Here is a 17,449-nt window from a genome sequence, read left to right as displayed (position 1 = left end):
ATCTCACTTTAATGAATGATATGGAAAGTTTCCGGGCTTCTTGTGACATTCTACGTTTCCCTTACATGAATAGGAAGAGGACTTGGTAAGATTGGTTCATAAAATGAAGAACAATGGGCATCCTGTTGAGGCGGATTATCTGTCCAAATTTACAGCCAAGTTGGCCAAATTAATAAGCAAGTTGTCCAAAATAAGAGTTAAATTCACCTCTACATATCAATTCATTTTAAAACTATTAAAACTAATTTTAGTCAAAATAAGACGACAAATAGCTTGCCAAGTTTCTAAACAACCCTTCTGAAAAGAGAGTAACGAAAAATATCAATTAGTATTGAAAATATCGCACTTCAAACTTGAAACTTCGATGCTTATAAGCAGACTGTCCAAAATTATGAGCCCTTACCCTACTTTTCGACTGACTTATTTTTCAATTTATAATAACACAGAAAATATAAAATTATTTTTTTAATGGCTGAATTTTCGCATAACTTAGGATACTTTTCACGGATTATAGATTTCATTTTATAAAATTACAATAGAAATACGTAAATTTCATAAAACTTATGACTATCATATGACTACTAATTGTTTAAAAATGAATTAATAGAAGTCCCAGAATGTGTATTAGTCTGAAACGTTTACAATGAAAGAATGTAAGGAAAAGAATTATTTAAATTTTATAAAAGTTTGTAATTTAACTGTCTGTATTTCTTTAGTATTAATTAATTTTGTTCAAATGAGGGGTAAAAGACGAAAAACTTGTCTTAGAAATTTTAACTTTAGGGGAGTGATCTAATACTGGAAATTAATATCTCTTGCCGATTGATTTCTTGTCTGATTAAGCATTCGCACTTAATTAGATTAAAAATTTCAAAACCTTTTCAGAAAATACAAATTCGACTAAATTGGTTGAAAAATAGAGTCACCAGAGTAACCTTAAAAATTACAAAATTGCGATTTTTTAGGTCATAGGCGTCTCTCGAAGTAAATGTTCGTCTGAGCTACAGTAGAGTCTCGTTATAATCCATATTTGGTGGTCCATTGAAAAAGGCGGATAATACAATACAAACACTTTGATCTCGCGCAGTAAAAACTATCTTTTTCCTAAAATGCAATATTTGGAAAATTAAGGTCTATGTTACTTCCTTTTCAAGAGTGTTGTTTGGAACTGGAAACTTAAAAAATAGTTTATCGTATTTGTCTTTTTCTAAAATTAATCTTATCACGTTTAGAAACAAGTAAAAAATAATTAAGATGACTTTGACTGTCATAGATATTTTGCTTGTAATTTCGGACAGCTGTTCCGCCCTAATAGGATGCCCATTCCCGTCCATTTCAAGAACCCAACTTACCAAGTCCTCTTTCTGTTTTCGAGAAGGAACGAAGGAACCTTAGAATGTTTCAAGGTGCACGAACACGAATACTTTCCCTATAATTCATTAACTCTTTCGTCTCCTTTGGCACACTGGGTACCCATGGAAACAACAATTTTTTAGACTATCTAGAATCGATAAAAATCCGATTCTACTGGATAATTACAAACTATAAAGATGTCCAAATCTAGGATATTTTTTGCAGGATCCTAATTAACTCCTGAGCTAAGATATTCTTGGTCAAAAATCGTGAATTTTCCATTTGCTGCTTCCTTGGAGATATTGTGACTTTTTTGATATTTCTAGACCCGAATAAGGAAAAACCTCTCGGAGCCAATAAGTATGATAACTAACAATTACAGATTACATAAATTCGAAAAACAATTTCTTCTTAAATTTTCAAAAAACTTGTTCAAACTTTATGGGTACTCTCGTTCACAAAAATCTAGAGGTCAAATGTAAGGTTATCCCGCCAATGCCCGCCATTTGCTTTTTGACACCAACCTTGTAAGAAAATTCCAAGCGGGAGCGAAATTTTTGCCAATATGGCCGATAATTTTGATATTTGGCAGCGAGGGAGATTGCTTTCAGGGAAGTTTTTCCTATTCTTCCAGATTTTGGTGAATTCTGATTGTCCAAGAAATGTTTTTTTGGCTCTTGAGAAAGCTTAATGTGTCTGCAATAACATCGTGTTGAGAGAAATGTGTTTTAAAGTGTTTTTGTGTGAAATATTTTGAGAAATCTGTTGGCAAGCTGGAATTTGGTGTCTTCTTTACCACTTCCTGGACATCTCAGAAGATACTGGTCAATAATTCTTCTTGTTTTAGTGATCAACATTGTAAAGGAGTCATTTTGACACACAAAAATAATTCACAAAACTGGTATTATTGGTTTTTGGAATATTGAAGATTGTCTCCTTTTCGTTCTTTTGGGGACGAGAGTACCCATGAGTTTTCCAATTTCCCAGAGGCGGAAAAAATTCTTTCTCTACAAAAGTATCATATTTGACCACTAAGACTTACAATAAAGTGAGTTTTACTGAAATTCGTTCGCTGGATATGTTGTGGTCCGGAAAGAGTTAAATCGCGCGCAATTCAACTGTGAGAGAGAGATAGAGACACAAATAACTCACTTTACAAACGTCTGGTCGCGCTGCGGTTGCAAAAAAAATCTCTAAAATGCAACAAAGTATTTTCTTCTCTATTTTATCCTTATTAACAGGTCGTGTCCCTTCTTGTAATATATACTTTTGCATTCCTTATTAACCAAAATAGTGTTGTACAAAAGGATTTTTCTCAAATCTATCCTGAATTTTGAGACAGCTCAAAAGAATATGAGTCTTCTAGCTCAAAATTTCATCCCAATGTTTTTGTTGTAATATCGACAATTATTCACAATTAACACAAATAACTGTATTCAACTAAATTATTAAAAGGATTTTCTTGTGAAAATGACTTAACTCTAAGGAATTAAGCAATTTTTCACATTAAAAAACCTCTCATTTACTCTACGTGAATTTTCGCGGGATTTCGAAGAATGGCATTCTTCACTTCGGCTTTTCTTTTAGCTCAGGCCTGCTGTAGTGACTATATTACGGAAATAAAAATAAAAATATTATTTTAAGTGGATTAATCATAAACGATCCAGATAGCGAAGCGCCCGGATTAGCACACTTGACTCTATATTACTTTTTTTTATAAAACTGCGAGTAAAGATGAATGAACTGAACACGTGTATGTATCCGTTATTAATTCAAATTTCTGATTGGCTTTGAATTTTATGGCTTCTTCCCCGCTCTTGAAGTAAAATGAGAGAGAAGAGAGAGCGAAATCAATTCTCCTCTCTCTGACGTCATCATTTGCTATAACCATCGTGGCCTACGTGACAAAAGTTTGGTGGAACGTCAGAGTTGTGTGTCACTTTGAAAATAAACGTGGTTTTTTCATCACGTTTTTCTCGGAGGATTTTTTAATCCTTCCCGTGCTTGGATCTGAGCACTTTCAGTGTTTAGTGATTGACTGTATCCCTGAGGAGTAAATTTCTCTGAAATAGTGCGAATTTAACGTGAATCTCATATTAAAAAAGCCATCGAAAGGTCGAGCATGATTTTTTGAAAGGTGCTCTTTGTGCTTCTGAACTGTCCAGGAACACTTCTAGCCATGGAAGTGGAAAATGCTGTGAATGGTGTTGTTGTGGTTAAGGCAAAGTCTGTGAGGAAGGTATTTAAGCCAGCAACGTCCAGAACGTTGAATAAAATCCCTCAAGACATTCTTCTGAATCCCGAAATCAATGCAGCTATCGAGGCTCTGCCCAAGAATTACAATTTTGAGCTCCACAAGACCATTTGGCGAGTGAGGGAGACCAAAGCCAAGAGAGTAGCTCTGCAGCTACCAGAGGGTTTGCTGGTGTTCAGTTTGGTCCTCTGTGACATCCTGGAACGCTTCACGGAGGCAGATGTCGTGATAATGGGTGATGTGACTTATGGGGCTTGCTGTGTGGATGATTTTACTGCTAAGGCTCTGGGAGCTGATTTATTGGTGCACTATGGGCATAGCTGCCTAATCCCTGTGGACAGGATGACAGGAATTCGTGTCCTGTATGTCTTTGTGGACATCAAAATTGATGCTCTGCACTTTGTGGACAGTGTCAAGGCTAACTTCCCTTCGAATAAGCATCTGGCTCTCGTGAGTACCATTCAGTTCGTGACAACACTCCATGCAGCAGCCAATCATCTCCGGGAAGCTGGATTCACAGTGACAGTGCCCCAATCTCGTCCCCTGAGTCCTGGAGAGATTCTAGGCTGCACAGCTCCAAAGCTGCCAGAATCCTGCGATACCCTGATCTATCTGGGTGATGGCAGATTCCACCTAGAGGCTGCCATGATCGCAAATCCCACCGTGGAAGCCTTCAAGTACGATCCCTACGAGAAAAAGTTCACTTCCGAAAAGTACGAGCACTCCCAAATGCGCCAAATGCGACTTCAAGCCATCGAAGAGGCAAGATCAGCCAAGAGATTTGGCCTGATTCTTGGCACCCTGGGACGCCAGGGATCCACCAAAGTCATGGAGTATTTGCAGAAAAGACTGAAGCAGATGGGCAAGGAGAGTGTCATCATTCTCCTGTCCGAAATCTTTCCCAGCAAACTCAAACTCTTCAGAGACATCGATGCATTTGTCCAGGTAATTTACCTTCTTAATTTACCCACTTTAAATTTTACATTCTTCATCCCTCTCGCCAAAAAATCCTCTGCAATATTCCATTTAATTGAAATCTCATGCATTTTAATGGCTTTTTTCTTTGGGGTCACTTTAAACAAAGTTCTTTCCTCTCTGCGTCCTATTTTTAGCCACTATTTCCTCCTGCATTATTAATGATTCAACACATGATAAACAAACAATTTGGATAAACAACCAATAAATATGCCAAATCAGTCAGCAATCAATTGAGCGGGCGCGTTTGAAAATTCATTGGAAACTTTCAATAAAATGAACATGTAATAAATTGCCTAATAATTCAAAGGATAAATAGAACGAATAAATCGGTGAATTTTCTTCCAATTCATTAAATTTATTGATCAAACCCCATTATTTTATCTCACAGAAAGTTCAATTATCAATAGAATAGGGTAAGTGTGCCAAATTTCGGCATAGTTGCATGCAAGCGCCAAAGTCTTAAGTTTGAAATGTAATATTCTTAATACAAATTGAATATTTTTGTTACTTTTTATAAGGAGCGTTGCTTGGAACCTTGTAGACAGTTTATCGTCTTTATTTTCTTTAAAATCATTCTTAATACATTTTAAAATTAATAAAAATGTACACATAGCATTGGTGGCTTATTCCGGCCACCTTCTTTCTCATAGTTCCTTGTCCTTCCGGAATTCTTCCTTGTCTTTTACAGATCATCTTGTTCACCGAAGCGACATTTTTTGTTATTCTTTAGCATTATATAATCTCTAGAGTATGCAAAAACTAACAATTCATGGAAATTTGAGGAACAAAAAATGTGGCCGGAATTTGGTACAATTACCGTATAAAAATATGTGTAATAATTATTCCTATCTGCAGCAATTAATTTATTAATCAATTCCATAAAATATTTTAATCCTATCGCTTTCTCTGATTGGCCAAAGCTTTGAAAGCTTTTAATTTCAGCCAATCAGGGATAATGATTTGACTAAAATAATTTACAGGTCTAACTGTGGTATCACACTTGCACATTAAAATTTTAATGTGATTCACATTAATTGTCGCTTGTGAGCGTCCAAATGTGTAATTTGTGTGTTTGAATCATTTTATATTTAAAATTTGATCTATTTGTTGATAAAAAGATAGACTTGGCCCGCAAAATTTGATATAAATTGATTTATAGCATTAATGCGAAAAATTAATGCGATTTTCTCTTTAATTTTTTAATGTGAAAAATATTTATGCTTTAGGTAAATTTAAACTTATTTTTGCAGGCCAAGTCCATTTCTTTATCAATAAATAGAAAAACCCCAAATATTAAGTGACTCAAAGACACAAATAACATATTTGAAGGCTCACAAGTGACAATTAATGTGAATCACATTAAAATTTTAATGTGCAAGTGTGATAACGCCGTAAAGGGGTCAAATATTTAACATTTTGAACACTTTGGGGAAAAGTGGACTCCCGACAAGTTTTATTGACTTGAAAAGTCATTTACAAAATAGTAGTTCTTTAAATAGAGGATATCAGGAAAGAATCAAACAGAAAATGAAATTTTTCTTTGCCGATAACTTGTTAAAAAAAATTGAAGTAGACTAATAAATATGTTTCAATGAATAGGGAAGGAGTTAATTATTACTCTGAATACAAACTCGTTTGCTAATTATTCTTTTAAAAGTGAATTGTAACACCCCACTGTCTAATTTAACCCCGATCTCCCCTAACTGCTCGAACTCAAAGAAAAAGCAGTTACATAGTGATGGAAATAAGTATAATTCCACCCCATAATCCTTAAAGAAACTGAACAAAAAAAAGGAATGTCGAAAAAAAATCATACGTAGACGATAACGTCCTTTCATGCCAACATTAAAAATCGACATTTTGATTTTTTATTCTAAGTATTTTTAGAATTATAATAGAATTTTTTTAGGTTGGAAATAAGTATAATTCCACTCAATAAATTGAGCGCTAGGGTATTTATTTTTGATCAAATTTAGGTTAATATCTTTTAATAATTTCATTTTTAACTATAATTTAGTAAATTAAGTTCCATTTTCTAAAGTTTTGCATTAATTTTTGCCGAAATATCGTAGGAAAACTGTTTAACGAACAAAAATAAAGGAAAAATGAAAGTCATTAAGAAGTCATCTAGAAGTCATTCTAATGGCTCCGGCACACCTTTTAGATCAAGAAAATTTCCTGAAGTCGAAATTCGTATCCCCTTCTTTCTCACATGTTTTGCATATGACTATCTCATTCTTTCGCATACAAAATTCCATTGAGCTAAATTGAATTTGGAGTGATGTTTAAGAGAAGAAGAAAAGTGCGAGAGAATGAGATAGACATATGCAAAACATATGAGAAAGAAGGGGATCCAAATTTCGACTTCATGAAATTTTCCTGATCTAAAAGGTGTGCCGGAGCCATAAGAATCTACATTTCTATTATTTTCCACTAAGTCGTCTCTCGGCTTAAGTCGTAAGTGTGTCTAGGCCTAGGGCATAATTCATGTACCCTTTTCAAATGTTTTTCAAAAATCTTTTTTATTTGTTCGAAAGTTTGTGACACGGCTAAAGCCCAAATGGTTAAAAATAGAAATTGGGAAGCTTAGCGGATCCCTTATAAATCCAGCCTGGGACCATTAGCATACCCCTCATTTTTCCCCAACCCTGTACTTTTCCCTCTGAAACCATGTTTTTGGGATTGCTCGAAAACGCGTCGTGCGATTTTTTTTCTTCATTTTTTTATATGTTTTAAAGATTATCCAGGCGGACATTTCGTCCTTATACGAAAATCCAGTTGACTCATTCCTAATAACGGCAATTCAGGGTCAATGTTTAAAAAGGCTCTAGATGGCCTGAATGGTATCACGAAAAAAATTTCAATAGATGGTGCTGCAATCTGTTCTTAATTTGTAATTCTCAATCTTCTACCAGAAGCTTCAACCAATAAAATTAAAAAAAATAAGTTTGAGGAAAACTATTTTAAATAGATTTGATAATTTTTGCTGAAATTCAATAAATATAATCAATGTGAAACAAATTATTTAAAAAAAATATATTTGAAGGATGCATAAAATTTCTTAAAATTTCTTAAAAATAATTAAAAATATGTAAATCCTTGTAAATTTTTGCTACTTTTTAAAAACTGTAATTTTTTGTTTAATTCATAATTACTTGCATAGTTTTTGGCGATTTGTTTTATTCGTCAGACCTGTGAGACATAATTTTGAATTATTTTGGGAACAGCATGTAGCACTTATTCTCCTGCGTTAAATATCTCAAAAATCGACAAAAAAAATTTACACAATAATTTTGAGTATGGCTTTTCATACTCTTTTCCTCATTGTTTAGGTTAATGAATCGCGAAAATTATTATTTTTTTTTAATCAATGTTGCGCCTGTGATCTAGGCAAAATCACTTTTTCGCTTTTTGATACTTTTATGATCATAGTTCCAGTTTGATTGCTTATATTTTAGTCTTTACAAAGAAGAAAAGAAAGGTCTTTAACCGACAATTTTCCACACTAACCCAGAAAAACTTCGTTCTGCAATTCCGCAATTTTTCTTCTTTTTCCTTTTTTTTAACGCCCATCAATCGCTAACTGCACTAGCGATCGTATCGGCAATTAACCAAAGTTATCCAAATTTGTCTCGAGTAAGCGAAGTCTCACACACGTTACCTAATGGCTGCTTCAAGAACGGTTATATCAAATCTTTACATTTTATTGCAAAAATTGAGGAAAAGGGACAGATAATCCTAACCGGCTTATGTAGGTGAGATTCTTAACGTGAGCTAACTCGGAGTGCATGCAAATTCGATTTAGAGCTGAAATTGTGAGTCGCCATTCAGTTATCTTGAATCAAATTCGTGAAATTATACAAATTTTGTATTTAAACCAAAATATCAAGGATTTGGATAAACTGGCACAAAAGTAATATATGTGTGAAATGTAGACCAGAATGTTCTCTATAATTTTCCCATAGAACATGACCTAATCGATTACTCAGAAGCCAAGATAAGCGAGGTTTTTTGTTTCTTAACTTGTTTTTTCATCCAGAGTGCCCCAAGTAGTCATTTGTTGAACTTCAACTATATCAAAGAATTGTTGTATTTTGTGAGACTTTCCATTTAAAACCCTATTTTAAGTGTCTTGGTGGAGTAGAGGCAGTCAAATTGGCATCTGAGTGATTTCAAAGCGTTATTATGGGAAAAATCAATTTTTTCACACTTAAACGGCAAAATCGGAGTGATAGCGTAGTCTGAGCGGAAAATGATGTGTGGACGAAATGTAGAGACAAATGTGCTCTACAATTATGTCGAAGTAATCATCAAAATCGGTTCAGCGACAGTCGAGATAATTGAGGTTATGTGATATTGAAATTGGTTTTTCGACTGTGGCGCCCCTGGTGTTGGTCCCACGAAGTTCAAATATTCTAGAAAGTTATAGCATTTGGTGAGATCTTTCGTTTAAGCCCTCATTCATCAAAATCGGTCACATAGAACCGGAGATATGATTTTTTGAATTTCGTGAACTTTGACCCCTCATATCTCCGGTTCTATTGAAACCACAGCGCGCATACGCACCATTTTGGAAACGTCCTAGACTGGACTACAACATACTAAAATTTCATTAACTTGCACAATGCCGTTTTTGAGAAAAGTGACTTTGAATTTCGATGAATTTTGACGCTATCACAGCGCCACCTGTGGTGACTTTTTGAACTTCCATCTGAAAGTGCTCATTGAGACGAAACTAAAAAGGTAAAATTTATGTCGCTATGTTAGTTAGAACCGGAGATAGAGGCCGGTCAATGTTCGAACTTTGACCCCTTATAGCTCGGGTCAGGGGTTTTAGATCGACTTAAGGTTTTTTTTGTTTGATAGGTATAATCAACGGCTACAACATACTAAAATTTTAGCCCGATGCACAATGGAATTTTTGAGTTATTTAACTTTTAAGATTTAAAAATTTTCTTTTTAATAATAGCGCCCCTAGCGGTGGTTTTATGAACTTGCGATGTTAGAAGGGAAAGTGGCATTTCACGAGAGCTTTCCAAAAAGCCCTCACTTTTTAAATTCTGACAATTAGAACCGGAATTATGGCCATTTTAAGAAATTTTTTTTGGTCCCTTATAGCTCGGGTCAGGGGGGTCGGGGGACCTTAAGTTTGGTATTGATGGAAAGCTCTAAGGACCAGCTATAACATACTAAAATTTGAGCCCGCTCGATGCCACAGGGGCGGAGCTATTGAGAAAACAAAAAAAGGGGGGTCTTCAAAATGGCGGAAGGAGGGGTGGGGGGTGGGAGGTCAATGCACCAAGTTGCAATTTTCACCCGATATATAACCTTTGCCGAAAACCGCAAGTCGATATCTTTTTTAGTTTAGGAGCTATTAAGCTCCAAAGAGCGGCCGGCCGGCCGGCCAGCCGGCCGGCCGGGAACGTAAAATAGCCACATATATATTCGTGATCAGGAAGTGGCGAAACACATTTTGGCCAAGTTTGAGGTCGATCGGACGACATGAAATTTTGTTAGGATTATAGTAGGTGAGATTGTTAAGAATCTCACCTAATATACTTCTTGAAATGAAAAGAATAATTTTTTCATAAATAATAAATAATTTTACAGCCCTCAGCTGAATATCACATCGCATTTTTTTGTGTTCTCAAGACAATTCTGGTACAATTTACGAAAAAAATGCAGAATTTTTAGTCGGGAGTACGTTTAAAACTCCTATTTAATCATTCTCTATAGGCAGAATATCCTCGCAGTATTTTTATAAATAAAATACATCATGAAAATCGTGATTATCAATTCTAAAAAAAGTTGATAAATAATTTCAGAGAAAATATTCCAAGTCCATTTTGACAGAAAGACATCTTGAGGAAAGTGCCATAAAATTTTCTATTGAAATTCTGCAGAAAATTCTACAGAATTTTCGAACAACGAACCGATATCCACCTTAGAGCAAAATTCTATAGAATTTTCCGGGTGGCAATTTTACTCATAGAACTGATTGAACCTAAAACGGATTTGCGATTTAGAGAAGAATCATATAAAATGCTCACCGTAGCCTCACCGTATTTCGTTAATTTACGCATTTTCATTGGAATTCTTACGCAAATTTTCCATTCCGTATTACCTTATCTCATATTCGATGGCATTAGGTGAAAATAATATAAAAAAAACGAAAATGAGATAAACGGTGATCCAAAAAAGCTGTACGAGAAATTATTCGTACAGTTTTTTTTGCTCACTGTTTATCGCATTTTCGTTTTATTTATTCAATTTTCTTTTATTATTTTCACCTAGTGCCATGGAGTATGAGATAAGGTAATACGGTAATCGAGAATTTGCGTAAGAATTCCAATGAAAATGCGTAGATTAACGAAATACGGTAAGCATTTTACTGTTAATGTGATTCTGCCCTTAAAAGCGGTCTTCCAAACTAGAGATTTAGCCCAATTCCCGTAGGTCTCAAAATCCTAAATGGCAAACAATTTTATTGATTTTTTAGAATCTAACAGGTCATTCGTTCTTATTAGTCCAATCCTAAGTTTAATTTTGCAAAATATCTTGACTAATAAGGAATTAATAACAGGTAAGTCATGTGGCTAAGCCTTAGGCGTGAAACTCATATAAGTGTTAACTTAGTAATTTTAACATTTGACCATGGTACCGGCATTTTAGATCAGGAAAATTTCATTAAGTGGAAATTCCAATCCTTTTCTTCCTCACACGCTTTACATATATCTATCTCATTCTTTCGCACTCTCCTTCTTCTTTTAAACATCACTCCAAATTCAATTTAGCTCAATTGAATTTGGAATGCGAAAGAAGGATGAGAAATTGTATATTAGGGATAGTAAGGGCTAATTGATCTTTCAAACAAAAATTATTGCAATTGCTTGTTGTTGATAAATTCGAAAGCTTCCAGAAACAAAGCTAAACTTGGCTAAACCTCCAATCTGAAGCCAGTATAACCTAGAAACTCTGAAGATAAAAAAGCAATTATTCCTGAAGTTATAAATCGAAACTTGGGCTTGAACTTGGGTTAAGTGAATAATTTATTTTTCAGGTGGCCTGTCCAAGGTTATCAATTGACTGGGGTTCGGCGTTTGAGAAGCCCCTACTAACGCCATATGAATTTTCTGTGGCCCTTGGAGATGCTCCATGGCGATGCAAAGGTGATGACCCAAAAAATTCCTACCCCATGGATTTCTATTCGTCACAGAGTTTGGGGCGTTGGACACCCAATTTCAAACCAGAGGATCCCCAGGAGGGTTGTGCTCGGATCGCAGGTTCGGGCTGCTGTGGCAAATGCGAGAAGGGAGACTTTGACGATGCCAAGAAAGCCCCAGCGGCCACATGATCAGAAACAGGTGTTTGAGCAACATTCAACGCAACATCCGCAAGAAGTGTAAACGACATATTAATAACCATAGAGATATTGTAATAATAAAAGTGACATGATAGGAAAATTAACATGTCTGAGGGAATGAGGAATCTCTCTCAATGTGACAACAAATTAAAATTAATCAGACGGTGCAAATAAATCAGCCACTGTTTAATTACACTTGCATTTTTTTTTTGTTGGCGAATTGCTTTGGCACGAGATGCTTCTGCAGTAATTTCTATTGTTGAGGGAAATGCGTTGGGTTCATAAAACAAGGAAGACATATGTTAGGATCAATTTAATAGACCCAAGGGGTGATTCATTGAGAAATCCATACTCAAAAAAATGTTTTGCGGAATTTAGGAAATTTTCAGAGGATTTCACGAAACCTGAAAGAAATGTTTCGAAGATTTCGTGAAATCCAAGCAACTTACGGAAGTTATTGTGGCATTCGAGAAACATTTATAGGGTGTTCCACTTTATAAGAAACTCTCGGGACCGAAAATAACCTGCGAATTCACTCCAGTGACACAGAAAAATTGCATACCCACAGGAGAGGTATTTGAAAGAAGTTACCGAAACGCCGTGATGTATGCAAAACATTTTCGATGTATGCAAAACAGTTCATAAGAAATGCATTTCAAATTTATCATGTGAAAAAATGTTTGCATATACATTTAGGGGCATTTTAAAAATTATAAATGAGCTCCCAATAGTAGGCAAATCATATCAAATTGTTTCGGTCCATTTTCATTTAAGCCGAAACTCCCTATAGCGTTTCACGAAACCCTAAAATGCTGGCCTTGAAAAATTTTTATAAGATTTCGGATAACTGAAGAAAGCCTCAGAAAATTTCTTGAAATCTCCAAAAAATTTCACGATATCCAAAAAATGATGTAAAGGTTTTTCAAAACCCGAACAGCATTGAATACGCTTCGAAAAACATGATTTAGGAAAACTCAACTGACCTTTATATAACGTTTTGTTAAGGCTTCTTGGCTTCTACACATTGGCAACAATTTTCGTCAAAAATTGAATTCACTCCAGTGACACAGAAAAATTGCATACCCACAGGAGAGGTATTTGAAAGAAGTTACCGAAACGCCGTGATGTATGCAAAACATTTTCGATGTATGCAAAACAGTTCATAAGAAATGCATTTCAAATTTATCATGTGAAAAAATGTTTGCATATACATTTAGGGGCATTTTAAAAATTATAAATGAGCTCCCAATAGTAGGCAAATCATATCAAATTGTTTCGGTCCATTTTCATTTAAGCCGAAACTCCCTATAGCGTTTCACGAAACCCTAAAATGCTGGCCTTGAAAAATTTTTATAAGATTTCGGATAACTGAAGAAAGCCTCAGAAAATTTCTTGAAATCTCCAAAAAATTTCACGATATCCAAAAAATGATGTAAAGGCATTTTTGACAGTATTTTGACGCTTTCACCTACAGCAGTGCAGACAATTTTCTTCAAGAAAGCCATTTTTGACGAAAATTTCTTTCAATGTGTAGAGGCCTTTATACACAAAGCTATCTGATACTGATGACAGCTGTCAAATACGGGAAAGCCAAAAAAATCATTCTTCTCGTATATGGAGTTTTATCTGTCATTTTCGGCCTTATTCACCCGAATTTCAAAGAACTAAGTGTACTTTCAACCTTGAGACACATGAAGAACATTGCAAGTAATCTAAGATACCCCTCATCACAATCTTGATAAAGTTTTAGGGAACCAGGGAAGCTTTAGGCAGAGGTGAGCAAGAACCGTTTGAAACCGAATAAACGTCAAATTAAGTTTATCCAGAGTATGAATTCTGAAATGCGTGATTTATCCATGTGAAAAATTCACAGCTTTCAGATTGGCTTCAGTCAAAGTCATTGTAAATTCCACAAAATGCGCTGAATTATAAAGAATCACGATAAAACAAGAGCAGGGGCCTCTCGACATTTCATTTTTCCATACAGTTTTGAATAGAGGCACTGAAGACTATTGGCAAGTTTTTTCCTAAAGAGAATTGACTTATCAGTCTGATATATTTCGAAATTGTGCATTAAAACCTATCTAAAAATACATATTCCATAATGCTCGCCGAAATAATACAAGAACTACGAGGAAATTTGTTTAAGTCGCGGTGCAATATCTGCAAAATTTTTACAAGAAAAAGTGAAAAATATCTTCACTTTCTATTAGGCTTGATGGGTCCCTGACAAGAGGAACTACTACAGCGAATTTGAGCAAATTTGCTTCAAAATCAAACGTGAAAATCGTCAACAAAATTTTTCGTCCGATTGAAAAAGAGCCGATTGAGTGAAAGTCTACTGTAACGTGTTTTAATCATTGACGTACAATTTTCATTTGACGTTTGTTCGTTTTCAAACGATTCTTGCTTCACCTCTGCTTTAGAGCTTTCGAGCAACCAGAACTTTGAGAACTTTTACAAATATTTAAGAAATATTAAAAAAAAAATACGAAAGCTAAGACATCTTCTTATGGTTTCGGTGCACAGCAAACGTTTCGCAAAAGTCATTAAACTCTCGAGGAATCTCAGTGGCACAATAGGCAAAACCGTTGGATCTTAGGCTCCTAGCTAAATCGAACCAAGGTAAGTCGTTACTAGCGCAATCCAATTATTTAAGGCATTGTCCCTGGACTCAAAAAAGAACCTTGTCCAAAAATATTAAGTAAGTACTTATTAAGTGCTTAATTAAGGATTTTTTTGGGCGGTAGTAGAGACATCTGGTGAAAAATACTGACAACTGTAATAGAGAATGCGATGGATACGTGTTAAACCACAGAATAGTAAAAGGTGGATAAACAACATAACCTGTAAATTCTAGTGCAATCAAATGTGTGTCTTTTGTTACCTTATTTGGAAATCTTTAATTAGTTACTGATCATAAAACCTATGAAATTGATAAGTAGTAACATTTATGGAGTCTATTTTGGTTTGGTAATTTTAATTAAGGGCCCTTCATTTAAATTTCAGTAGCTTGAAATTCGAGAATGTAAATTTGCCCGCAAGAATCCCAATCCCTAATTCTTTTTAATCTTTTTTTTTTATCATGCCCTCAATTTGCTATCCGGTAGCGTGAATTGAAAAAAAGAACTTAATATTCTGTCGAAGGTTGTCTTCGGCTCGCGATCTGAGAGTGTAACCTACATAAGAGATTTCTGAATTTCGATAAATCGTCTCTCTGGTCTCACCAGAGAGTCATCCGAGAGTGTAAGGCAGAGGTGTGCAAGAACAGTTTCAAACCGCACAAACGTCAAATGAAACGTACGTCAATGGTCAAACGCTACATTAACAAACTTTTGACGTTCTATACCTCCTTTAAATTAATTCAGAGGTGTGCAAAAACCGTTGAAACCGAATTAACGTCAAAATAAGTTTGTTCTAGTAGCGTTTTGACCATTGACTTACATGTTTCATTTGACGTTTATTCGGATTCAAATGTTCTTGCACGCCTCTGAATTAATTCATTAAGCTAATTACCTTAGTTAACGTAACTCAGTGAAAATTTCATGGAAATTGACTATAAAACGTTAAAAAATTGGTTAAATAATTCAACTGGCCGAGTTGAGGAACCGGCCGACTCGAGGGTACTTTACCTTAGCAGATTCTTCCAACACGGGATATAATAACAATATAACAAGACTATATTATAATAAATATCTCAATACGATTAATAATAATATTAAACCCTTAAAAAGTTTTGCTAAACCTGAGAAATTTTAAGAAGCTTTACTGAAATCAAAAAAAAATCACACCCGGAACGAGGTCAGACAAACCTTTAAAAGTTTTTCGAAATCCTCAGAAGGTTTTTATAAACCTGAGAAACCTTTAAACGGTTTAGGGAATCTCGAGGAAGCTTATAAGGATTACCAAGACAGTTAGAAGTTTTCATGAAACCCGAACTTGATAAACTTTCGTAAAATCAGAGAAGTCTTGGAACTTTTGGGCTACCAGAAAAACCTTGAAACAAATTTACTAAACCAGAACAAAAATCTCAAAGTGGTTTAACGAGTTGGTCTATCTTAAAAACTTCACCGAATTTCTAAAAACATGAAAACCTTATTTTTTGAAAAAAAAAAGGAAAATTCCATTATATCTGGGTTTTTAAAATAAAGCACAATGCCAAACCCTGAATAATGTTTACTTTCTCCTGCATTATTTAGTATATTTTTTAGTTTAACACCCTTTTTGCTAAGCATCGTCAGAAACAGGGAAGGGGGCTGATTTTTGGCTCGAATGTTTGTCTCCCAGATGACGTCATATCCCAATATGTGGGGCCCAGTTGCACAAAGTCTAGAGGCTAAGGTGGACGCATGCGTGTCTCGAAGCCCCTCTTGAGATTTACATCGCCCCGAGGGAGGGCGAGAGAGAGAACGAGAGTGAGACAAGGAGCTACTTTGTAGCCACTCAATTGCAAGAGAAATTCAATGTAGTAACGCAGGATGGCAGAAGGGGAAATACCTTAGATGAGAGATAAGAACTAATTGTGCTCAACTATTGATTTCATTTCAAAACCACAAGGCACTGGGTGAAGAAGCCCTTAGATGTATAAGCATACTTCTACTGAGTTACAATGTTAATAAAGGTTGGCAAAATTGCTTATAATTTACAAAATGCTCAAATTCGGTTCCTTAAGACTCCGGCACACCTTTTAGATCGGTCAAATTTCATGAAATCAAAATTCACTTCTCTTTCTTTCTTAAAAGACTTGCATAAATCTATCCCACTCTTTCGGTCTCAAAATTGAACTGAACCAAATTTAATTTGGTGTGATGTTCAAAAGAAGAAGAAGAGTGCGAAAGAATAGGATAGACATATGCTAAACTTTTAAGAAAGAAAGAGATGTGAATTTTGATTTTATAGAATTTGAGGAATTTGACCGATCTAAAAGGTGTGCCAGAGCCATTAAAATCATTTTCTCAGTTTTGGATAAACAGATGAAGCCTATTCACAAATTTAGGCATTTTCTGGAGACATCTCCGTTTTAACCCTATATACCGGTTAACGACCGATTTTAATATCGTTTTATAATTTCTTTCCTTTTTTAGATCAGAAAAATTTCATGAAATCAAAATTCACATCGTTTTCATTCTTAAACGATTTGCGTTGGCGTATTTCATTTTATCGGATTCTTCTATTTTTGAACGTCACAACAAATTCAATTTAAAGTCCCATCCAATTTTGATAGAGAGAATAATATGAATTTTGATTAGATATTTCTGTTCTAATTCCAGAGCAGGGGTGAGCAAGAACCGCTTAAAACCGAATAAACGTCAAAATAAGATTGTCCAGGTAGCGTTTTGACCACAGACGTACAGTAGAGTCTCGTTATAGTCCATATTTGGTTTCAAATTTGACACTTGGGTCGCACTATAGTCCATGTAATTTTTTAAAATTATCAACGATTTTTAGTATTGAAATTGCTCGACGGCTTCCACTTTCTTTGCGATTGTGGTTACTTGTCT

The 17,449-nt window shown here is 35.0% G+C and overlaps 1 protein-coding gene across 1 annotated transcript; it reads left to right on the top strand.

Annotated features, from left to right (window-relative positions):
• The first annotated feature begins 3,261 nt into the window (after window positions 1-3,261).
• On the top strand, window positions 3,262-12,143 carry LOC129802190 (2-(3-amino-3-carboxypropyl)histidine synthase subunit 1). The gene is made up of 2 exons (XM_055847825.1): window positions 3,262-4,552; window positions 11,646-12,143. The coding sequence occupies exons 1-2, from the start codon at window positions 3,533-3,535 to the stop codon at window positions 11,937-11,939; spliced, it is 1,314 nt and encodes a 437-aa protein (XP_055703800.1). The 5' UTR covers window positions 3,262-3,532; the 3' UTR covers window positions 11,940-12,143.
• Window positions 12,144-17,449: the final 5,306 nt, after the last annotated feature.

This window comes from Phlebotomus papatasi, chromosome 2 (genome assembly GCF_024763615.1).
Source record: "Phlebotomus papatasi isolate M1 chromosome 2, Ppap_2.1, whole genome shotgun sequence".
Classification (NCBI taxonomy): domain Eukaryota; kingdom Metazoa; phylum Arthropoda; class Insecta; order Diptera; family Psychodidae; genus Phlebotomus; species Phlebotomus papatasi.
The sequence above is the reverse complement of the archived record's forward strand: the minus strand, read 5'-3'. Positions and strand labels throughout refer to the sequence as shown.

Coding starts and splice junctions, on each gene's coding strand:
- LOC129802190 (XM_055847825.1), top strand. CDS start 3,533: ATGGAAGTGGAAAATGCTGTGAATGGTGTTGTTGTGGTTAAGGCAAAG. Junction 4,553..11,645: donor ACATCGATGCATTTGTCCAG/GTAATTTACCTT, acceptor TTTATTTTTCAG/GTGGCCTGTCCAAGGTTATC.